This window comes from Miscanthus floridulus, chromosome 1, assembly GCF_019320115.1.
Source record: "Miscanthus floridulus cultivar M001 chromosome 1, ASM1932011v1, whole genome shotgun sequence".
NCBI lineage: Eukaryota > Viridiplantae > Streptophyta > Magnoliopsida > Poales > Poaceae > Miscanthus > Miscanthus floridulus.
The window spans coordinates 194,728,807-194,754,237 of record NC_089580.1 but is presented as its reverse complement, the minus strand read 5'-3'; the positions used below and the strand labels follow the sequence as shown (position 1 = coordinate 194,754,237).

The window sequence follows — 25,431 nt, the reverse complement described above, 5'->3', positions numbered from 1 at the left end:
GTAGCTGGTAGGTAGTTGCTTTTGCCATCATGTACATATTTGTATTGTAGGTCATAGGAATTTTGCTCTTATATTTACTGAAATTAGTCTACAGTGTCGACAAGCAGTGGTATGAGTTGAAGAATCGTTTGAATATATTTTTCTCCTCTACCTAAACTTCCATAGTTTTCCTCGTCAGTTCATCTAGGGCTGAAAGGACCGAGGATGATGCCCCCTAGGGGGGGTTTGAATAGGCGTTTCTAAAAATTCAACCCTTCAAAGTTAGTTAACAGAGTAAATAAGGTATCTAGGAGCTAAAACTCTGCACGTCCGGTATACACGGGTTCTGCCCAATCAGTTCCCAACTTGATCCTTTCGATTTCTTCTTTCACACCAAATCAGTTCCCAACTTGATTCTTTCGATTTCTTCTTTCACACCAAGTTGCTGGCACTTAGTAGTAACCTGTTCACAAGCTCAAGCAACACAAGTGGATCACAAATACTCAATGAAAAGAGAGATCAGAGAGATCGAGACACACGATGTGTTTTACCGAGTTCGGCCTCTGTCGAGACCTACTCTCCGTTGGGGGGCTACGAGCGTCCCAGCAAAGGTCAGCTCTAGAGGACCACGAAGGCCACTCTAGCCAGAGTCTTTTCCAACTTCTTTTTCCTCCTTCCACTAGTTGATTCATTTCCTTACGGCGGTGGAATCGAACCGTTACAAACTTTTCGAGACACACCACAAGATCTTGGGTGCTCTTTGACGATGCTTAGCCGTCTAGGACCGAAGAGTCCAAGAGTAACAAATGCAAATCACGAGATCGACAATATGAACAAGTGCTCAAGGGTGACTTGCTCTCAAATTTGAATCTCACTCAACCCACAAGATGGATTTTGCAAGATTGAATCAATCACTCACTAAGAGAGGGTTGGAGAGTGTTCTCAAGGCTCAAAAACGTGTCTGGAAGTCAGCAGAATCAGTAGCCTCCAAAGGTGGAGGTTAAAGGGTATTTATAGCCCTTTTGAAAAACTAGTCGTTATGTGACCGTTATGGAATACCGGACATGTCCGATACCAATGGTCACTAAGTCAGTGGGGCAGTGAGGCGTCGGAACTTCCGACGATTGTCGAAACTCTCGACCCCCAGAACTCTTGACTCATGTTGGAACTCCCGACGAACCAACTCGAGAAAACTAGGGAGGATGCTATAGCCAGGCCAATACCGGACACGTCCGGTATCATACCGGACATGTCCGATATTTGGACCTATAGCACAGCGAGTTAGCACTTGGCTCTCTCTCACTCAATGATCATAAAGTGAGGGTGCCATATACTTCAATGATCATCAAGTGAGGGTGTCAAACATATCGATCTTGATTTTCTCCTTGAGCATAGCCATCTTGAGCATGTGACTTGGTTGCATTCAATAAATGTGAGTTGACTCCAGATGTATCAAGTCACTTTCCACTAATACATTCAAGATTTGATTCTCCACTTCAATGTGTCCGTCATGATTTGATTGGTATCAACTAAATGCAAGTACTTCCTTCTTCACCCTAGCTAGGTTCCTCAGTCGTTAAGCCATCGCTTGCCCTTCACCCTTGCTTAGTACCTCGAAGCCTTTCCTTGATATTTGCATCATCTCAAGTCATCAAGTCACACCTAGTGTTGAATCATTCATTTAGATCATTTGTATAAATGTCTTTCAATGTAGCAAACTTTAGAATGTGAGACCATTCCATATACAATCCCTTTTGTCTCATTAAAGTTCTTCAACGTGCTTGCTTTCACATAAGCTATAGAAATCCCACAATTGAGTAAGCCTTGCATGAATCATATTTGCATTGTTATCTTGTGTTTGAACTAGATTGTTTCCAACAATACATCATTTTTGGCTTTCATTAAGTACCTGTGAGATAATCTATTTCCTGTCCACACTTAGTAAACGGGTTAGGCCTTTAATCATGTTGTCATTCAATCATCCAAAACCCAATAAAGGGCTAGATGCACTTTCAAGGGCCCCTTTCAAATACAGCATTGAGAAAGCATAGAAATATAATAGAGATACAGAGATCATCCATTGAACACTATAATTGGAGATATTTCTAGAGGTGTGCAAACTAGATCAAGATTAGCTTTATTTTATGAGCATTTCTTATTTGTGTCATCCATTGAACCAAAGAAGATAGATGAAGCATTGAAGGATGTTGATTGGGTGAATGCTATGCATAAAGAATTGAACAACTTCATAAAAAATTAAATATGGGAATTAGTCGAGAGACCAAAGGGTCACAATATGATTGTAACCAAATGGGTCTATAGAAATAAGCAAGATCAAGATAGGATGGTAGTAAGGAACAAAAAAAAGATTGGTAGCACAAGGATACACTCAAGTGGAAGGTTTTGACTTTGAAGAAACATACGCCCCGGTTGCTAGATTAGAAGCAATTAGAATCTTGCTAGCCTATGCTTGTGCCCACAACATTAAACTCTCAAATGGATGTCAAGAGTGCATTTCTCAATGGCTACATCAATGAAGAAGTATATGTTGAGCAACCTCCTGGTTTTGAAGATGACAAGTAGCCCGACCATGTGTACAAGTTGAAGAAGACATTGTATGGATTGAAACAAGCACCTAGAGTATGATATGAGAGGTTGAGGGACTTTCTACTATCTAAAGGGTTCATGATGGGCAAGGTTGACAGCACTCTTTTCACCAAAAAGATTGGAAAGGACTTATTTGTGTTGCAAATCTATGTTGATGACATCATATTTGGATCAACCAATCAAGACTTTTGTGAAGAGTTTGGGAAGATGATGGCTAATAAATTTGAGATGTCCATGATTGGAGAGTTGAGTTACTTCCTTGGACTTCAAATCAAGCAATTGAAGAATGTTACATTTGTGAGTCAAGACAAGTACATCAAAGACATGCTCAAGAAGTTTGGCATGAATGAAGCTAAAGCCATTAGTACACCAATAGGAACAAATGACAATTTGGATAGTGATGCAAGTGGCAACATGGTGGATCAAAAGTTGTATCGCTCTATGATTGGAAGCCTACTCTATATGAACACATCAAGGCCGGATGTCATGTTTAGTGTGTGTATGTGTGGAAGATTTCAAGCCTCACTAAGAGAAAGTCATTTAAAGGCTACAAAAAAAATATTGAGGTACTTAAAGCATACACAAAATGTTGGACTTGCTTTGAGAAAAGTGGTAGTGTGCATATGGCTTTGTGAATATAACTAAACAAGTGCAAGTTGCACTGCAGGAGACTTAGATAAAGGGTTATGTTGACAATCAATGAGATCCTATAAGACCAACCCCAAGCTCCAGCGTGTGGTGGTCTCGTTGTGCCACATCATATGGCAAATGCCGTGGAGGAGAGAGGTGAAAAAGTCATTAGCTTGCAGGACGACAACAGTTCTCGCAAAGGTACCGACAGCCTCAGAAGAGAGAAAGCACGTTGTCCTGTGAGAGGGAGAGAAAGATATGGTTGCAAGGCCCCGTTCGCTGGTCTGAAACTTGGCTGAAATTGGCTGAAAACACTGTTCCGGCTGAATTGTTGTGAGAGAAAAACACTATTTTTGCTGAAAAAAAGAAGCCGAACAAGCCGAATATGGGGTAAGCTGAACAGGACCTTTGTCTAAGTTTGAATACAAAGTGTGATACAGCACATGGTTGCTTGCACAGTAAGGTTGGAAGTTTGGGTATATGTCAACTCTCAAACACATTTTGTTTATGTTCAGAAAGAGACCACTAAATTATATCCTTGCGTATGTCTTGCTCTAAGCTTTTTAGTTACCACCTCTCGCATTTGCTACATGCGAAATAGGCATCAGCTGACGTCAAGCCAAGGTGAGAAGCCAATAGTGGACGGCGCTGGGCTTTTTGGTCGGCACAAGGACGGCAGAAAGTGAGATGTAACTATTTCGAAAAAGAAAATGGCGAGACGTAGCTCGCTTATATAAAGAATAATCAGTGGCCGTTAAAAAAGTCTGAAGTGGACGGTGGCACGGTGCCGGCCGAAGTCCCCAGTACGCTACCAACTTCTTTTGTCTGGTTTTTGGTGGCAAATCTAGCTATAATAAGATGCTCCTCCGGAGTAGGCAAGACCGTAAGATTCCCCATGGTTTGCTGTTGCTGTCGCTTGCTTCCCGCCGGGCGCGGGGTGCGCTAGCTAGTGCTACTTTTACCTGTGATCACCATTGGCCATTGGTCGCGATCGGACGGTAATTCCTCTGATCTGTTGTCGGCCAAGGCTCTCTGCTACTGCTTGCTCTGCATCCCACTCCGGGCGGCTAGTCTTGTCGGTCATGGTGGTCGTCGGCACCAAGCGATCCAGGTTCCCACGGGTTGCACCTGCAGGACGCGCGCAGCTGCAACTGTAACCCTGTAGCCTGGCTCGAACCTTCCAGTTCTGATTTCTCCGCCCGTGACCGTGAAGTCCACGCCACGCCAACCGGGACCGGCCGCCCGCGCGCGGCAGCGTCAGGGGGACAGGGAGGTCGGGAGAACGAAGAGCCGGCGTCCTTTCGGTTTGGCGCGGAACTGCGGAGGCTGCTTCACGTGATCCAGCCAATCACCCGTGTTGCACAAAACACCCCAAGTAATCCTTCGTCGGCAATCAGTCTTCGTCCTACCACGTACAGTAGTCTATCTTGAGCTAAACAACGGACTTAAAAAGTGGCAATCGCTTTCTAGCGTTGTTATTGTTGCTCCCCATGAGCCGGCATTGGTTTACTTCTAGAGCTCTACTCACCTAAGGGCCTGTTTGGGACGCAGAAATTTCACAGGAATCGTGTAGAGCAGGAAAAACACAGGAACAGGAAAATTTTCCCTCGTTCCAAACAAGCCCTAAGGCCTTTGTTTGGGTGTACTTAGGTTTACCTTAATCCATATGTATTAGAATAGATTATGGTCAAAATTCAATTAATTTTTATCTAAATCCACGCCAACAAAGGGTTGATTTAGATACGAGTCCATCAAAAAACAGTAAAGACATGTACAATGGCTCGCATACAAAGGTTCATTTTAGAGCTATCGTCTGTTATATGTGGTCACATACTCACATGTCATTCAACAAATAGATTTCGATTGCTCCTAGATAATTTATTTACACAATGGCTCGTCTATTACTCTCTTCAACTCAGAATAATAATTGCCCTGTTTGTTTGGCTGATAAGCTACGACTGAAAGTACTGTTGGCTGATTTGTTGTGAGAGAAAAATATTGTTCGTTGGCTGAAAAAGTACGGCTTATAGGCCAAGTGAACAGGGCGAATATATATTTCATTCAAACATGAAAAAGTTAACTTATACAAACTTTGATCGATATTATTCAAATTCAAATTATATACAAGTTTATAGCATAAAACTTGTATTAATGGATTTGTATTAATAGGAAAAATTAGCGTAAGAATTTCTTTTATTTGTTTTTTATGATAAAATATGCAATGGAGTATCTTGTTTATGACAGACATAGACAATAGTTGTCTGAACCATTGTACATAAATGCCCTTTTTTCGAGAGGGTCTATCGTAATTTTCTCAGAATAGAGTCGCTCTGTTTTTCAACAGTACTTTTCAGCGAAGAAACAATGTCTTTCTTTCACAACAAAACAACATCAGCAGCAGGAGCCAAATTTCAGCGAGCTGAACAGGCTTCTCGGTCTTGTACATCACATACAAACAATCAATCACAAAAATAAAAAATTTAAATGCCAGGATTAAAATGCATGTGCGCACTTTTGCAAGAAATAAGATTCTAAACGAGCCCAACAAAAGGGAGTATTTTGTTTCCAAGCAAATTCATCCGCACACACCAGAAAGCACAATTGTGGATCCAAACCAACCTGTCAGTCGCTATTCATAAAAAAAATAGAACTGACAGGTGGTCCCGGGGCCTGCACCTTCCTACCACGTGCACCCTTTGCCGAGTTCCCTCTTGACCGTACTCCTTTTTTTTTAAAAAAAAAACGATCGCTAAAATTTCCGCTCACTTTTAGCCATTTATTATTCTCAACGATCTCGGCCGCCTCCTCTTCGCCTTCCGTTCCGTCGGTGTTTCTATTCATCCTTGACGATTGACGCTAAATTGCAGCGAACCTCGGAATTACGGTTCGCCGTTGCGGGCATGGAGGAACTCACCTCCGGCGACGCCGCCGCGGCGTCGCTGGCGCCGGAGCCGCGGGGACAGGCGGACGAGGAGGTGAGGTCACCGCGAGAGGCGGAGGCGTTCGAGGACGCGGTGGAAGAGGCGTCCACCACCTCCGCGTCGCCGGTGGCGTGCTGCGATGGCGAGGCCGCCGCGGAGGCTTCGTCGCCGTCAGCGTGGAGATCGCAGGGCGACGGGCCGTCGGCCGCGGATGAAGCGGAAACGTACGAGTCGCCGTCGTCTTCGTCGTCGGGGTGTGCGGCGATGGAGGGGGAGGAGTCGCCGTCGGTTTCTGAATCCCGGGAGGAGCCGGGGAGGGTGGATACTGGAAGCGCCGCGTCGCCGTCGGGGCAGCGCGCGGGAGGCGCGGAGGAGCACGAGAATTCGATGGCCACGCCGGGGGCAGGATCGCCGTCCAGGGAGGAGACGGAGTCGTGTATGCACTCGGCGCCATCGTCCCCGTCGCGCTCAGCCTCGTCGACGTCGTCTCCGCCGCTGTCGCAGATCAAGCAGCAGTCGCGGCATGTGCGAACCGGCAGCTTCCAGCGGTTCCGTGAGCAGATGCAGCGCGCTTGGAAGTGGGGGCCAATTGGAGGCGGAGGAGGTGGCGAGAGGAGCCCCAGGGAGCTGTTGCTACGGACGACTGTGAACATTGAGGCTATGGCGAATCAGAAACGGCAGTGGTATCAAGTCCGCTCCAAGTCGCAGGTATGGAACGCACCTGTTTTCTCAACGGTTCTTATGGTAATTGTGCATCTGTATGCAACTTTTCATTAGCGGGACCCGACTCAAAATTTGTGAATGGATATCTGAAAAGTGAGGGATAAATCAGTTGCAAATAGCTTGAGAGTTTTAGCTTCACCTTGAAATTGGCAAGTTCACACAATCACATCAAAAAGAAATATAGTCAGATTTTCTATTTGGTGCCGTTTCATACTGATTCATTATGCAGGCAGAGTTTGCATAAATGGTACTACTGTTTTAGCTTCTGATGCTCATCATTTAGCTTCTCTTGCAATATTTGATATGTATCTAATATCAAGTTGCCCTTGCCAATTCCATCTTCTGCAGGATAATTTGCAATATAGGGAACCAACATCGCTCTTTGAACATTTTTTCGTGGTTGGTCTCCACTCTTATGCAAATGTCGGAGTAATTGAGGATGCTTTTGCAAAAAAGAAAGCTTGGGAATCTAATGTAGCACGATCAGAGATAGTAGATCTTAGAAAAATCCAGTATCATGGACCTATACCATCTATGGAACCCCAGGTAAGAACTTGAAAACAAATTTAGTTATACTAATTCAGGTTATTTAGTTGTTCTAGTTTACATTGTTGATTCCCTTTCTGCCGTATGGCAAAGCTTATAGAGAGCCTGTACTGTCAGCAGTTTGAGCACAAAAGGCTCACTTTGGTGCTTTTATTGACTCTTCATGCTTAAGCCTTCTTTTAGAAGTAAATTGTGAAATAAGCGCTGAGGACAAATTTCGTAGCAACATCGGAATTTCTCCATAAATTTAGTTACAGTTCGCTGTAAATTTGACATTTAGTATATTCATCTGATCTCATGTTAAAGTCCTCCTGTGTTTAGTTTCCATCTGGTGAACCCTAGCTAGACATTCAAATGCCGATAGTCCTAGTTTCATGGGCTTGGGTTGAATCAATTTTGTCTATTATGATGGTATGTTAGGAAAGTGTATACTTATTTTGGACTCTAGGGACTTGGCCGCCTAGGCTGATTTGCATGCTTTGATAAATGATTTTTAAAGTACATTTGTCTTGTACAGTTGCATAGACTTACAATTTGGAACATACTGTCCGAGAGGCTGATAAGTAGAGGATCCAAATGTTGGTGGCACATTGTACATTATTATTTTTTACTTAGTGATCTTTGTGATGGTAGTGACAGTGACCATTTTTACTTAATCATGTATTATCCTTTCTTACAATTTTTTACCTGATGGAAACTGATCAAAGAGCAACTTGCAGATTCTTTTCAAGTATCCACCTGGAAAGAGAGCAGAAGTTAGGGAGGCTGATTTACCCTCATTCTGTTTTCCTGAAGGTGTAAAGGTTAGTTACATAAACTTCTTGGGTATATGAATAGGGATACACCTCTTTCTTATGTGCCACAATATGTGTTCACTGAGCCATATAAAGAGATTGGCTTCTTTCTCTCCTTACCTCGTGATAATATTGATGGGAGTTGGTTTTCTTTGGCATAGATAACTCCTTTTATTTTTGTTATTCTTATCTGAACTTGTTTACTAATTACTATTATTAGAGCCTGATCTAAATTCATCTTGAGCAGCGCAGGCTAACAATTTAACTGAGAATGACATATCCTTTCGTGCTTTTGCATGAATGCTTTCATTCGTGTATTAAGTAGCCTTAGAAATGGACAATCACACCAACCTGTTCCATTGGCTACTCCATATTTTTTTATTCCAAATTTAGTCTTTTCTTTCTTTTTTGTTCTGTTATGATACGACCCACAGCAAAAAAAAATTGATATTTTTAAAAACTTAAAATTTCAGGCTCGCCTAATAGAGAGGACTCCATCCATGAGTGACCTGAATGAAGTGATATTTGGGCAGGTGAGAAATCATAGCAGGATTCAGAAAACAATCATGGACTCCTGGTATTGGTGGTTGTCTGTTTTACTGGCTCGTGGCTACCAGTGGTATTTAATAAACCAGTTTTTTAGATAAAGCAATGCTACGCATACAAAGTATCCTACAAAAACTCTACCTACATGCTGAAGCGGACAACTACTGCATTGTGAAAGCTTCAATTGGTAAATTTCAAATCACCATGCATGGTTGTGGTTATCCATGTCAGCACATAAGTATTATCCGTTCAGATAACAAGTTTAGGCTTGTGGTGAACTAGTGACTAATGACATATTTAGTGACTCCAACTAACTATTGCCTTTTCTTTCTCCTGTAAACAAAAATATACTAACAGTATTCGTTTGGAAAAAAAAAACGTAAAGGAAAATAATACTTGCTGGTCAAAGAATAATCTAACAGCTGGAGCTTCCTTCGGAGTCTAATGCTCATGTGGAGAACTAGCATATCAATATTTTATCGCTGAATGACTATACTTCTGCTGCCTATTTCACATGGAATTCCAGCTTGAGCATTTAAATTTCCAGAAATACTGGCAGTGGCAGCTACCAATGTCCATTCTTTTGAAGTATTCGACCTGCTAACTTGTATAACTATTTTTTACATAGGAACATCTGTCTCGAGATGATTTGTCTTTTATCTTCTCCCTCAAGGTTTGTCTATGTCTTCCATTTTTTTCTTGAATACGCGATATCATTGCATTAAGAAGAATCTTCCATTTTATAATTCCTGGATGTTAGTATCTAGATTATTTTGATATTGCATTTTCCTACCTACAGGTTTGTGAGTCTTATTACATCTCTTGTTTGATGTTTTTAATATTGTTGTTTATGAACCAGGTATCAGACAATGCGCCACTATATGGTGTTTGTTTGCATGTTCAGGAAATAGTTCAAAAGGCACCTGGTATACTAGGTGCAGTTTCACCCTTAAACCCTAATTCCTATAAGCCAAGTCGTTTCTTGGTTTCTGCACCACGTTGTTACTGTCTACTTACAAAGGTACCTTTTTTTGAGCTACACTATGAGATGCTAAACAGGTTCGTTTTCAGATCTAACATATATTTATATATTTTGATCCAAGATTTCATCAATTCAGTTCTAAGGATATGGTGGTGTGTCTATTCTATGAACAGCATTATTGCACAGGAGAGGCTTGACAGGATAACGCAGTTTGCTAATGAAATTGCTCTGGCTGAGCCAGTTCCTCGTCCTGTGAAAGAACAAGATGGAGTAGACGGTGATTTTGATTCCTCAAATGGAATTCCATACATTGACTGGACAGAGTATGCTGTACCTGTCAACAGTATATCAGGTCTCATTTCTTCATCAGGTGTTCCATCAGAAAGGGACATGTCTTCATTTTTGTTCAGGAGCTGGGAGCCTAATTCTTCCCAGAGTATATCTGCTAGTGAGATTTCAGATTCTAGTTATGTAAGAGAAGTTGAGAAGGAGGCAAGGCATAGTTTCCAGCATTATGAAGACTGTATATCAGGGAACTTGGAACCACGTTGTGATAGCTTTGGGAGAGCAAGTTACATATATGACAATGGGAATACTTCCCCAGATCTTCTGTCCATGCATTCTCCTGCCTCAAGAAGATTAAAGCGCGCACAAAGCGTGGAGTCTTTATCTTTAGAAAGGTGAATCTTTGAATAATGATTTCCTGGTATTGTGAAGTCGTTGAATCTTTTCTTTCTCCGAAATTGTTACTGATCATGTTGGAATACTTATCATTGTGAACTGTGACACATCTTGTATGACAGTTCAGTCAAAGGTGCCGCATCATATGAAGAATATGAAGTAAATGTGAAGCATGAAGTGATTGTTGATGATGAAAAAGTTATAGGATGGGCTAAGGTTTGCCTGACATATTCATGCTTCACAAATACCATCAGATGGCTCTGATTCTTACTGATCATAGACATGATGGTTTTTTAGGCACACAATAATGAACCTCTACAGATTGTTTGTGGTTACCATGCTCTTCCTCTGCCACCTCGTGGTGGTGAACTTGTATTCCGCCCCCTTGAACATCTCCAACCTGTGAAATACTCCCGGCCTGGATTATCCTTGTTGGGTTTTGGAGAGGCGATTTTGAACAATGCTTTGATTAAGGCAGAAACAAATAAGGTAGATGCTTGACCTGTCATGACTCTAGCCTGTAGTATCATTCTTCCACTTCCCTAATCTTGAAACTTGAATGTAGATCAATTCACATTTGGCGGCTGCAGAAGAAGCTCTTGCATTGTCGATATGGACTATGGCTACAGTTTGTCGTTCTCTCTCTCTGGAAAGTGTATGTTGTGATACTCCCGGTTTTTCAGTTTATAGAAACAGTATGGGGGCCCTACTGCTATGTATTATAAAAAATATTAGGTCACAAAAACTAAAAGAAATCCTGTAAAAGGGTTCATAAACCCTGCAAAATGGAAGCAGCCAACTAATTCAGTGCTGAATTGAGAAACAACTACAAACTTAGCCTTATACTCAAACAATAGTCGGATCAAGAAATTTGATAGTTAATAAATAGAACTACTTCTTTGGTGGTACATGGATTCAGAGTTAAGTAGTAGTTCATTTGCAAAGAATGTTTTAAAATATGCTCTTGAACTCAGAACTATTTATATGGGCAGAAAATTTGCTCTTCAATTACTAGGATCATCTTAGTCAAGATTCAAGACCTTTTCTCAAGATATAATATTGACAAGAAACATTTTCTGCTATCTTTATTTTTTGGCTGTTTGTGAAATTCCACAAATAAGACCTTTATGCTCTAGCATTACTTATTTTTCTCAATCTACTGGAAGAAGTGAAGTGAGAGATCTCATTAGTTCTTGACCCAACCAAACATTTTTTTGAACAGTAAATACAGCAGGGGAGGCCCCCACTGTAATAAAATTTTATTAGAACCAAAGAAAGAACTGTACAAACAAAAGAAAAAGGTGAGCAAACAAAAAAGACTGTACAAGCCTGAGCAGGGTGAGAAACAAAACTTAGCCAAAGAGGCTTAACAGGGAAATGAAAGCTGGTCTTTTTGAATCACAAACAACAACAACAACAACAACAACAACAAAGCCTTTAAGTCCCAAACAAGTTGGGGTAGGCTAGAGTTGAAACCCAGCAGAAGCAATCAAGGTTCAGGCACGTGAATAGCTGTCTTCCAAGCACTCCTATCTAAGGCTAAGTCTTTGGGTGTATTCCATCCTTTCAGGTCTCCTTTTATTGCCTCTACCCACGTCAACTTCGGTCTTCCTCTACCTCTCTTCACGTTACTATCCTGGCTTAGGATTCCACTACGCACCGGTGCCTCTGGAGGTCTCTGTTGGACATGTCCAAACCATCTCAACTGGTGTTGGACAAGCTTTTCTTCAATTGGTGCTACCCCTAATCTATCACGTATATCATCGTTCCGAACTCGATCCCTTCTTGTATGACCGCAAATCCAACGCAACATACGCATTACCGCGACACTTATCTGTTGAACATATTGTCTTTTCGTAGGCCAACATTCTGCACCATACGACATAGCAAGTCTAATCGTCGTCCTATAAAACTTGCCTTTTAGCTTCTGTGGTACCCTTTTGTCACATAGGACACTAGATGCTTGCCGCCACTTCATCCACCCTGTTTTGATTCTATGGCTAACATCTTCATCAATATTCTCGTCTCTCTGTAGCATTGATCCTAAATATCGAAAGGTATCCTTCCTAGGCACTACTTGACTATATTACACGGATACTTCACTGAAGCCACGTATCGCGTATCCGATACGTATCGGATACGGATACGTGTCCGATACGCCTAGGATACGTATCCTCCGAGTATCCGATTTTGTATTATTTTCGCTGAAATCGGATACTCCACCGGACACGTATCGTGCGTCCCGATACGGCCCAGCCCAGTAGAAGCCCACGGAGACAACCTCACCGCACGCCCGGAGTCGCACGCCCGCAGTCGCAGTCGCAGTCCCGCACGGAGACAACCTCACGGCTGCGCCCGCGCGTCGCGCCGCAATCCCGCTCGCCGGCCGCCAGCCACCGGCGACGAGCCTCCGTCTCCGCCTCCGCCTCCAGGCGCCACCAGCCTCACCGCTTCCTCCGGCGAAAATCGTTCCTCTCCGGCGCTACCTCCGTTCCGGGTGAGTCTAGGCGCATCGCCTCCTCCCCTCCCCTTGCTTCTGCAGGCCTGGGTCTGCGCGATTCGTGGATCCGGTCGCCCGGGTCTGCGCCGTCCACAGCAGTACAGCACTGCTTCTCCCCTCCCCTTGCTTCTGCAGGCCTGCAGCGCACCCCCAGTCTCCATCAGTCCGTCCTCACCTCTTCTTCCTCTCTCTCTCTGCAGGTCTGCGAGGTAGTGCCGGCGACGAGGCCTCTCCAAGTCTCCAATCCCTCCGGCGAGCTCCCCTTGCAAAGTGTTGAGGTAAGCCTGCCCCCGTTCCTGACCTCTCCTGTAGACTCCAGACACTGAAGTTGTTGGTCTGTCAAGCCGGTGTGCGTCACATTGTACCGGGTGGTTTCTGTCCGTGGATGCCTTGAACAGCAAAACTTGGTTCATTTATCTTGGTATTTTTTAATGCTGGTGATGTGTTTGCTTCCTGTTTTTCATTTCTTGTCCAGCTGATCCAATTTATATAGGATGCACACGCAGACAGATACATTTAATCAAAATTTGATCTGCTGGACATGTTTGGTTACTGCCTCTGAACCATGTCTGTGTTGTCTCTAGTATTGATGAAGTGCAGTTCGTATTGATGAAGTGCAGTTCTTGTTGCTTTGCTTTGCTTGTATGCAGTATTAGTCTGTACTATGTTACTACTCCTGTTAGTGAAATTGCTAGTGTATGGCTGTATGCAGTTCGTATTGATGAGGTTAGTCTTAAGTTATTAATTGCAATGTTTTATTGTTATCACTTATCAATTTTGGAACATGCTGGCTGCTGCTGCATGAACTTGCTGGCTGCTGCATCAATTTCAGAGTTCAGAGTTCAGACAATAGGAACTTGCTGGGCTGCGGCTGCATGAACTGCAAGGTGATGTACTGAACTACTACTGATTAGTGATTACTGAATACTCAAGTAGTCAAGTTTTAGTAATAAATTGATTGATAGTTGGTTACTTGGTTTTTCTGTGCAAATTCTAGACTTGGAGTCTTGGAGAACTCGAGAATGGACAATTGAAGAATGGACATGCTTCCGGAGTTCCGGTCTTTGCTTTGGCTGGTAATTGCTATTGCAAGGTAATTTACTACTTTCACTCTTTCGCAATTTTAATATGCGCTATTATCTATATTTATTAAAAAACAGTAAAACGTATCCGCGTATCGGGTTTCTTAGAAAATTGCCGTATCCGCGTATCCGTATCCTTCCGATACCGATACGCGTATCCGTATCCGTGCAACTTAGCTACTTGACCTTCCAAACTAATACCTTCCTCCCGAGTAGTAGTCCCGAAGTCACATCTCATATACTCAGTTTTAGTTCTACTGAGTCTAAAACCTTTAGACTCCAAAGTCTCCCGCCATAACTCCAGTTTCTGATTCACTCCTGTCCGGCTTTCATCAACTAGCACTACATCGTCCGTGAAAAGCATACACCAAGGGATGTCCCCTTGTATGTCCCTTGTGACATCATCCATCACTAAGGCAAACAAATAAGGGCTCAAAGCTGATCCTTGATGTAGTCCTATCCTAATCGGTAAGTCATCCGTATCTCTATCACTTGTTCGAACTCTAGTCACAACATTGTTGTACATGTCCTTAATGAGTCTGACGTACTTCGTTGGGACTTTATGTTTGTCCAAAGCCCACCACATAACATTCCTTGGTACAAAACACTACTTTTTTGCTATGTAAAATATAGGTAATTAAGACCACACTAAATATAGGTCACATCCATGCAATTCTGTTTGTTCAGTTCGATCATTGCTAACCCATTTTAAGATCATACATTTGGTATCATGGGGCATAATATAAATGGTAATTGCTATCTTGGCTGTTCATTTTTGCATAAAGTTATTATTTTCTCCTGTAGGTGCTAGGATTATTTGCTGGAGTTCTGCTGGAGAAACAAATTGTGGTAATATGCCCAAATCTGGTATGGTTTTTATTTGAGCATTGCAACAGTGTGATTTAGTTTCATGCCATCCTTGTTCCCACTAATTCGAGTGCTTCTCTCAAATGCGTAAGTGCAGGGTGTCCTGTCAGCAATTGTTTTGTCAGTTATACCGATGATAAGGCCGTTCCAGTGGCAAAGTCTGTTGCTTCCGGTAAGTCCTGTAAGATTTAAGTTTCTATCTTAAAACAGATCAACTTGGGAGGATATAGGTGACTTTATATATAAAGAACAAACAAGCACCCAAATTCGACCCAAGCTCATTTCCTCGGTTTCTATCCTGTATCCATTTTTTTAATACGATATTTGTAATTTCATTTGTTTCGGTATTGGATCATAAGAACTTGACCTTTGATCTTCTTGGTCTTGCATTTACCATGTTATACACTGCTCACATTTATAAAATCATATGATTTGCCATAGGCATAAGATTGTCTGTCGTGTGACTGAATAATTGTATAAACCAATGAGTATGATGTTGCCCTTCATCTAATCTTTAGAGTTGTCTATTTATTTATTTTTATCTTTAGATCTCTATAAAGTTGTGGCTCTTGCGAAAGGGCCTCTAGTTGAGTTGGTTAGATGGCTTGAGTAGCACTCCTGTCTTGGGTTCGACTCCCCATGGGAGCGAATTTCAGGCTAGGGTTAAAAAAATCATCTGCAGTGGCAGAGCCTGAACCAATATAGGGGGGGGGGGGGGAGGGGGCAATTTGCCAATTAAAGCCATATGTACATAGGTCATGGAGAAATTAGTTTAGTGCTTATAATTAGGTCATAGTTCACAAGATACATAGGACATACGTTCTGTACAATTTGGAGCTTAGGACAAATTAAACAGCAAAGATTTAAAATTATCTCAAAAAAGCATCAGAAAAGATCTCAACAGGCAACAAATTATTTGATAGGGCTAGGATCCCTACCGGAGCGGCTACGCAAGTTGTACGGATGCGAGATGGCTGGACGTGGGCGAGGACGGCGCGAGGACGCCGTGGCTGCAACTGCCGAGAGAGAGGAAGAGGAGGCGGCTAGGGTTTCACCCGACTAGGGTTTCACTCGGCTAGGGTTTCTCCCGGCTCCCTGAGGAAGCCGGAAACAATAGTATGTTTCTGCTTAATCTCCCAAATAGAGTCTAACAAATATTTATATGTCTCTCTAATAGCGATAATTATAAAATAACCCTCTAGCAATACTATAATTGCGACAATTATATGGGCCATAGCCCTTTGATGGCCGGCTTCCCTTCTAGCCCTTAGCTGGGCTGCGACGGCTGTAGGGGATGCCGGTCATAACATCTCTCCCCGCCTGTAAAAACAGCTCGTCCTCGAGCTGGAAATCGGGGTGCTCGGCGCGGAACTCCTCTAGTGACTCCCACGTTGCATCATCTGCTGACAGACCGCGCCACTTGATCAAAATCTTCCAAACACCCCGGCGCTGCTGAGCGCGCAGGGCGCGTTCCGGACCTGGCAGGACCCGGCCGTCCAAAGCCGGTGGCAGGACGCCGGCGGCAGTGGGGGGATCGCCGCGGTGCTGCTTCAGGAGGCCCACATGGAAAACATCGTGGATGCGGGCGTCATCGGGCAGCTGGAGGCGGTAGGCGACGCGACCGATGCGCTCAAGCACGCGAAACGGTTCCCGCCCAGTGCGGCCCCAACTTGCGCTTGGAGTGAGGGTCGAGGGACTGCTGCGTGGTGCGGTGAAGGAGACGCAGCCAGACCCACGAGCCCACCTCGAACTCCACATCCCTGTGGTTGGCGTCGTAGTAGCGTTTGGAGAGCTGCTGGGCTTGAAGGAGCCGCTGACGGACCTCAGCGAGCATCTCATCGCGGCTGCGGAGTATGGCGTCGGCGGCCTCGGTACGAGCCGTTCCCGGCTGGTACGGCAATATGGGCGGCGGTGGTCGATCGTAGACGACCTCGAAAGGCGTGGCGCGGAGGGCGGTATGGAAAGAAGTATTGTAGCAATACTCCGCCCACGACAGCCAGTCCACCCATGCCCGAGGCCGGTCACCTGTAACACAGCGCAAATACATGGCAATCACCTTGTTGACCACCTCCGACTGGCCGTCCGTCTGAGGGTGGAAGGCGGTGCTCATGCGAAGCTTGACGCCCGCCATCTGGAAAAGGTCCCGCCACACGTGGCCGGTGAACACGGGGTCCCGGTCACTGACGATGGAGAGCGGAAACCCGTGGAGCAGTACAATGCCGTCGAAGAAAGCACGGGCGACCGACGCTGTCGTGTAGGGATGCCCGAGCGCGATGAAGTGCGCGTACTTCGAGAAACGGTCGACGACGGTGAGGATAACCGACTTGCCGGCGACTTTGGGCAGCCCCTCGATGAAGTCGATCGAGATGTCCGCCCAAACTTGGGAGGGCACGTCGAGGGGCTGCAGGAGTCCCGCTAGCTGCAACGCCTCCGTCTTGTTGCGCTGGCACGTGGTGCAGGAACGCACCAAGTCTCGCACCAGTGCCCTGTCCCACGGAATGTAGAACTCGGCACGGAGGCGGTGCAGCGTCTTCTGGGTCCCCTCATGGCCGGCGGCATGAGCCAGCAGGAGGACCTGGTGGCGGAGGTCCCCGTGATCCGGCACGAAGATGCGAGACCCGTGGAGGAGGAGGCCGCTGTCCAGGCGCCACGGCTCCGCGAGCTCCCCGGCCTGGAGCTGCTGCAGCAGCCGCTGGCCATCTGGCGCCGCGGCTGTAGCGCGCCTGATGGCGTCGAGGTCAAACGAAGGCCTGGACACAGCCACCGCTGCCCCGAGTGCGTCCGGCGAAGGTACAGGCGCCACCGCCTCACTGTCGCGGCGTGACAGAGCGTCCGCCACGGTGTTGAGGCGGCCCGGGCGGTACTCCACGGTGAAGTCGAAGCCGAAAAGTTTGCTGATCCATTGGTGCTGTGGGACGGTAGACAAACGCTGATTAAGCAAAAATTTGAGACTGTAGTGGTCAGTGCGAACCAGGAAGGGGCGCCCCCACAAATACGGGCACCAGTGGCGCACAGCTTGCACCAAGCCGATGAGCTCGCGTTCGTAGGCGGCGAGCTTGAGGTGGCGAGCTGCAAATGGCCTGCTGAAGTAGGCGAGGGGTCCCGCGCCCTGGTGGAGGACGGCGCCGAACCCCGCGCCCGATGCATCGCAGCCGACCACGAAAGTAGCGTCGAAATCCGGCATCTGAAGCACGGGCCCCGTCGTCAAGGCGCGCTTGAGCGCCTCGAAAGCCGTCGTCGTCCCACACGAACGCGTCTCGCCGCAAGAGACGCGTGAGCGGGGCCGCGATGATGCCGAAGTCGCGGATGAACTTCCTGTAGTATCCCGCCAAGCCCAAGAAGCCGCGAAGGCCCCGGGCCGAGCGAGCTAGAGGCCATGCCGCCACCGCGTCGACCTTGTCGGCGTCCATGGCGACACCGCCCTCGGCGATGACATGGCCCAGATAGGTCACGGATGGCGCCCCAAACGAGGACTTGGAGCGCTTCAAGTGGAGATGGTGCGCCCGCAGGGCGCTGAGGACGATGTTGATGTGCTGCAGATGCTCGGACCACGACGAGCTGTAGATGAGGATATCATCGAAGAAAACGAGCACAAACCTCCGGAGGTAGTCGCGAAGCACATCGTTCATCAGGGCCTGGAAGGTGGCCGGGGCATTAGAAAGCCCGAAAGGCATCACCAGAAACTCGAAGTGGCCGTGGTGAGTGCGGAACGCCGTCTTGGCGATGTCGTCGGGATGCATCCGCACCTGATGATACCCCGAGCGTAGGTCCAGCTTTGTGAAAAAGCGAGCTCCATGGAGCTCATCGAGGAGCTCATCGACCACCGGAATCGGGAACTTGTCCTTGGACGTCTTGGCGTTGAGGGCGCGGTAGTCAATGCAGAAGCGCCACGACTGGTCCGCCTTGCGCACCCGCAAGACGGGCGCCGAGAAGGGCGAAGTGGTCGGCCTGATGATCCCTTGGGTGAGCATGGCCGCGCACTGCCGCTCCAGCTCGTCCTTCTGGAGCTGGGGATAGCGGTAAGGGCGCACCGCCACCGGCGCGGTGCCCGGTAGCAAGTGGATGCGGTGGTCGTATGCTCGCGCCGGCGGAAGGCCCGTGGGTTCAGTGAAGACGACGGCGTGCTGCTGGAGGAGGACGTCCAGCAGCGGCTGCCGTGGGTCGGAGGCAGCCGCGGCCAGCAGCTGTGCCGAGGGGGCTGGAGAGGGTGCAACCGCCCCGGCCACTCCCTGCCAGGTGACGCGGCGGCCGTCGCGCCAAAACGACAGGGTGAGGGCCTCGCAGTCCCATAGTATGGGGCCCAAGGTGCGGATGAAATCGAAGCCGATGATGAAGTCAAATCCGCCCAAGTTGAGGCCGACACACGTGATGGCGAAGTCCTCGTCGTAGATGCGAATGGGCACGTTGCGCGCGATGCCCTCACAAGGCATGCGGTCGCAATTGGCCACCGTGATCCGCAGGCGCTCCCCGCCCGCAGGAACGAGCCCCAGGCAGCGCATGGTCTCCCCCGACACGAAGTTATGGGTGGAGCCCGTGTCGAGGAGGGCCAGGAAGCGTTCGCCCTTGATGACGACGGGCAGCAGCATGGAGTTGGCGGCCCGAATACCTGCAACAGCCTGGAGGGAGACCACAAGGGCGTTAGCGGCAGCCATCTCCGGGCCGGCTAACTCGCTGGAAGGGATGTCCTCGGTTGCCTCCACGGGAGTCTCCACGATGTAGTCGTCGACCTCCAGGTAGAAGAGGCGCTTGCACACGTGCCCGCGTACGTAAGGCTCGTCACAGTTGAAGCACAGCCCCTGGCGACGGCGCTCCTGCTGTTCGGCCGGAGAGAGCCGACGAAAAGTGGGCGCCGCCGGGGTCGGTGTAGGAGCGGCGGCCGCAGGTGGAGGACCCGCGCTCGGCGTCCGCTGCTGCGGAGTCCAGGTTGACCGCAGGGGCGGCCGGGCGCCACGAGGCTGCGGGGCAGGTGGAGATACGCAATCCTCGAACGTCCGTGCCAAGTACATGGCGGTTTGGAGGTCGGGCGGTGCGCGGAGCTGAACCTGTTTGTGGAGCTGGTCCGGCAGCCCGCCAACGTACAACTCCACCTTTTGGCGAGCGGAGAGGTTGCGGGCGTGGCACAGGATGGCATTGTAGCGCTCCGAGTAATCCTGCACGGAAGAACCAAAAGGAAGGCGGGCAAGCTCCGCCAACCGTGTGCCCATAACAGGAGGCCCGAAGCGGAGCGAGCATAACTCGCGGAAGCGCTCCCAAGGGGGCATACCCTCGTCCTGCTCCAGGGCGTAGTACCATGTCTGGGCAGCACCCCGAAGATGGTAGGACGCGAGCCATGTGCGCGCGGATGCTAGCGTCTGCTGACCGCGGAAGAACTGCTCGCACTGGTTCAACCAATTCAGGGGGTCTGCCGAGCCGTCGTACGTAGGAAACTCCAATTTGTAGAATTTGGGCCCCGCCTGGGCGCTCGCGAGGGCAGCACCAAGGCCCGGGTCAAGGCCCCCCTGCTGCTGGCCGCCCGAGGAAGAGTTTGACCATTGCCAACGGTAATGGAAGAGTGAGGAGGATGGCGAGAAAGGAGTATACCATCCGAGGAGCTCATGTGGGAGGAGGCGCCGGACTCCAGGATCCAGGGATGCTGGCCCTGGAGATGCATCTGATTGAGTGCAGCAACAAGACCATCCTGGTTCCACATGGGAGCCTGTTGGGAGACGTGGAGTGGCGCAAATGTCGTCGGGGGCTGCGTGGGCGCAAAGGCCGTGTGAGCCTGAGAAGGAGGGGCGCCAACCACGCCTGGACGCCAGCCTCCCTGCTGAGCTGAAGGAGGGCCCTGTGGCGCCCATGGATTGTAGCAAATCCAGGGGCCCATGGGTCGGTGTTGGCCATTGTGGCCAGCCAGCTGGGACGTGTTTGCAACGCCGCCGCGCTGCTGCGCAGGGCCGCTGTTCCAGCCACGCCGGCCCTTGCCCTTGCTGTTGCCACCGCCGCCGCCCTTGTTGCCGCCGTAGCCGTGCACGTGGGGGTTGTGTGCACCTCTAGAGGTGGTTGTGGCAGCGAGAGCACGGCACCCGCCCGGGCTAGTGCAGCCAGACCCGGCTGTGGCGAGGAGGGCGGTGCTAGCGACCGTCTTTTCATCGTTGGCGAGACGGAGCTCCTTTAGTGCCAGCATGTCATGGGCTCTGGCGAATGTGGGAAGTACAGCGGAGTTGGCGATGTCGTCGGCGGTGTTGGAGAAGCGAGGATTGAGGCCACGCAGAAGGGCGAGGATGAGCTGCGAGTCCGCGACAGGATGGCCGACGTCGCGAAGAGCGGCGGCCTTGATCTTCAGTCGCTGACAGTACGCCGAGATGTTGCTGTCTGCTTGCACCATGGAGTGAAATTCGTTGAGGAGGAAGATGGCGCGCGGCTCCCGGTTGGCGCGGAAGATCCCCTCAATGGCCACCCACAGGTCACGGGCGGTTGGATCGGCGCCATCCATGGCGAGGTCGAGGACGGAGTCGTCGACGGAGTCGAAGATCCCGCCCCGGACGCAGCACTCCGCGGCATCCCACTGAGGATCATCAGGTCGAGGGGGAGCAGAGCCGTCCATGTGCGAGCGAAGGCCGAACTTGCCGCACAACGACTTGAAGAAGAACGCCCACTTGGAGTAGTTGGATTGAAGGTCCAGCGTAATTAGGATGTGGGACTTGACATTGACTGTGGCGTAGTGGTGAGCCACGATTGGTGCAGCAGCGCCAGCGCTCATGGCAGGCATGGTGGGAGTGCCTGTCGCGGGCAAGGTGCCGGCACTGGTGGCCGAGGAGGAGGAGGCCGATGTGGCCATGGAAGAGGAGAGACAGCCGGTGAGGGTGGACGAGCGCGAGGGAGTCGCGCGCGTGGGGGCTGTAGCGCGAACAAAAGGGGTCGCGTGGGGAGGGGGGAGGTCGGGAAATTAGGATCTGATAGGCTGATACCATGTAGAGACACACCTCACACCCAATATGGGGCGGCGACCTTCATATATAGAGCCAATATGGCTGGGTATACAAGGAATACAATCAAGTATACATAGCATGTGCTAATTATAGCTAATCACTCATAGACCTGTCTAATAATTTGGAAGCAAGTTTAAAAAAAAGAATTTGGAAGCAAAAAATGGAAGAATCAACAAGAACGGACATAAGCAACAGGCCAACGACTGGAGTACTGCTGGTGGGTGCTGGTGCTGCAACCCGGACTCTCGGAGTTGGAGAGACGACGCAGAGGACAGGGAAGACCAGTGGCTTGCGGACGGGGAGTTGTGGAAACCAGCGCTGGGGCTAGAGATTATGGGCTATTGGGCTGTGAATAGCATATGGGCTTCAAACAATTTACAGAGGCAGGGGGGGCAATGGCCCACTATGGCCCCCACGTGGCTCTGCCGTTGCTTGTCTGTCCCACGCCAAAGCACATGTCTAAGGCCCAGCCCTGGTCGTTGTCGTTCTCATATGGGCTATGGTGCCGTTGTGTATGGGTGGGGCAAGAGTTCGGGGGTTTTCTCAACCTGCGTGAGAAGGTCTTTTCTTAATGCAATGCCTGAGGGCTGTCTTACTCCCCGCAAGTCGAGTTTTTTTTTTTAATTTGTGGCTCAATCTTTTTTAGAAATTAGAATAGACAGCTGCCATGAACAAGGGGCTTTCTACAGTTGCTCAGTAGCCAGTAGGTGTTTTCTTTATTTGCTCTGAAAGGACGGGCCTGGAATAGTGTTAAAAGTCTCTCCACTTGTGTGCTAGTGTCCTGGAGGTCCTGGGTTCAAATCAGCCTCCATGCAAAAATAAGCAAGAGTAAGACATTCTGACAATTCCCTTCAGCTGAGCCCACCTTGTGTGGGAGCTTTCAGCACTGGATACATCCATTATGATAACATATATCATAACGCAATTTCTCACAAAAAGTTTTGTCAAAGAAACATGTTTTGCTTTAGGTTTACTGTATGCAAAAGCTCACATGGCAATCAAATTAGCTCATTTGGATGTCTATTGCTCTGCAGGTTCTTCCGATGAAATTGATTGATTTTCTTGATGCCCCTGTACCTTTCATTGTAAGCTTGTTTGGCTCTTGAAGCTCATTTATTTGGTTGCTATTATTGAGTTAATTTACAGTGACCATAGTTGCTAAATGTTAGCAATTTGAATTTATTATTAACTCTCGGTAATAGCTGAAGTGTAAACAGTAATCCAATTTCTTTTATAGGCTGGTGTACAACATAAACCCCCTGATATCAAGATGAAAGGATCTAGTCTTGTCAGGGTCAATGTCCAGAAAGATCAGGCAAGTATACATTACATGCTATTTCCTCATAGTGAAAAAAAACATATTGGGAAGGAAAAGGAATATGTAAACCTTTTTTTTTTGTAAAACCATAATCCTTATCTTTTTGCTCTAAGTTTTTTTATTGTCTCTCCACCCCCCCCCCCCCCCCCCCCCCCCACACACACACACACCCCCAAAAAAAAAGAGTGAATGTGATCAGGAGTTGTAGAGACGCATTTTACCCACTAATGCTCTTTTACGTCAGCCAATCTTGAATCTATTGCACCTTGCTAGATGATATCTTCCTTGTGATATTTATTGGGACATCATTTATGAGGAAATACAATCATGCACTATGGTGCAAGCTAAATGTTAGCCTTGTATAAAAAATACGCAGGTCAAGGCATGTTCATTGCCTCAACTTCCACGTTACAAGGAGCTCGTTTCTAATCTCGGTCCACTTCATGCCAGACTATCTTGTGAGAATTCTTTGGCTAAGAGACATCCCATCTATAAATGCAATGAAGTTCAGGTACTAATTTTTTACCACTGTAGATTCATCATTTTACTTTCTAGTTTCTACCATTCATTTTTTTTCTCTAGAAGAAAATTATCTCTGCACTTGATCATTTAAACTTATATTGAATGATAAACATTGCATATGGATATTATTGCAGGCTGACGTAGCTTGGAAGTTCTTAAATGTAATGAGAACCTACTTGGAATCACTTTGCTCTGACTTGCGCTTTCATACCATTACAAATGTACAGTCAAACAATGACAGGGTTAGCAATACGAACATTGTTCTCTACCCTTAATAATTATGTTGTTTGTTAGTTCTCTTAAACAGCATAAAATCCATCGAGTAATGTTGGCCCTGAATGATCAGGTTTCTTTGCTTCTGAAAGACAGTTTCATTGATTCGTTCCCCTCAAATGATCGACCATTTATAAAGGTACTTATTGTTTTACACAGCAGTCTGTGTTTATTTTCAGTAAGAAAACCACATATAGTTGATGGAACTAGCAGACTTCAGGCCTTTGTGTCTGGGCAAGGCACAAAGTATGAACAAATAAGCAGATCCTCAGTAATAGGGTTTTTCTTGATGGAACTCCTATGATGCTGTCACACCATGCATGCTTCCAATGGAATCAGCTTTCTTTCTTCCTTTTTTTGTTGCTGCTGTGCTTTTTCCATTTTGCCTGCATTCTCATTATTCTTAACATGGTGCAGCTCTTTGTGGAGACGCAGATGTTCTCCGTTCTATCAGATTCTCGACTGTACAGTTTCGAAAATGAACGGACATAAAGGCATTGTTCCAGCTGGAGATCAAACACAGTGATACTCCTTGCTTTGGTTTTGGTGTCTGCTTCCTGGTGCTACCTTTACATGTCATTTCCAATGCACAGGCAATTGGGAAGATAAAAATGAGTCACATCGCGTGGAGTGCGAAGGATGTGTTGATTTTGCCAAAGTCACAGCACTAATTAGAACTGTTCTGAAAAGTATCCAGGCTCGTCTGCAATGTAAGAAGAATACTGACTGCCCGGTTATAGGAAATAGATGCAACTCGGTCTTCTAAGTGGGATGAGGTACATATGGCGCAGAAGGAAAAGAAATGATGAATATAGTTGGGTTTCTGCTTCAGATCTTGTTTTGCTATGTAACACTAATGTGTAGTGACTTGGTAGTTGCATATAGTGAAAAGAAGAACCATGTATATAGGGTGAGGTTATTCATTGTAGTTACTTGTCCCCGATTTGATCATGTAAATCATGGTCTGGTGCACAAGAAACGGGCATCAGTTTTGATAGGGGACGTTTTGCAATTTAGTGTCAGTTACTAAGGCCATTGAATGTATGAACTTAGACGTATGTTCGACTAGATCTCATGTTTCGACTGGACCTGCCCATCATCACTATTCACAGCAACTAGTGTTTTGGAGCCCTATTTGTGTAAATGGATTCTTGGTCGAATAGATGATCTAAATTCCCAAGTAATGACATCATCAATAATATAACCAAACACGTCGCTAGCTCCACTCGTAACAGTCGGAATAAAAAACATGTTATGAATTGTAACATTCTAACAGAACCATAGCCAGCTGCGAGGCCGTTGTATCGCATGATGTCGCGGCTCTGCCGAAACAATGTTTGTTGTTTCGGTTCAACACACTAACGTTCTCAGAAAAGGACTGAAAGGAGAGGCGATGGCTAGCTCAGCAAGCAAGGGCAGAAGAAGCAATGCCATCTAGTACTTGCAGCGGCTGTGCAACGGTCTCTAACCTCTCACCCAACCTTTGGATCAT

At 47.3% G+C, this 25,431-nt stretch overlaps 1 protein-coding gene and 1 pseudogene across 1 annotated transcript; one reads left to right on the top strand and one right to left on the bottom strand.

Annotated features, from left to right (window-relative positions):
* Positions 1-6,000: 6,000 nt before the first annotated feature.
* Positions 6,001-25,023, top strand: LOC136552913 (uncharacterized; annotated as a pseudogene).
* Positions 17,695-21,606, bottom strand: LOC136510875 (uncharacterized). The gene is made up of 2 exons (XM_066505185.1): positions 20,820-21,606; positions 17,695-20,751 (listed from the first exon to the last, which is right to left on the bottom strand). Exons 1-2 carry the CDS (start codon positions 21,604-21,606, stop codon positions 17,819-17,821), a joined length of 3,720 nt encoding a protein of 1,239 aa, XP_066361282.1. The 3' UTR covers positions 17,695-17,818.
* Positions 25,024-25,431: the final 408 nt, after the last annotated feature.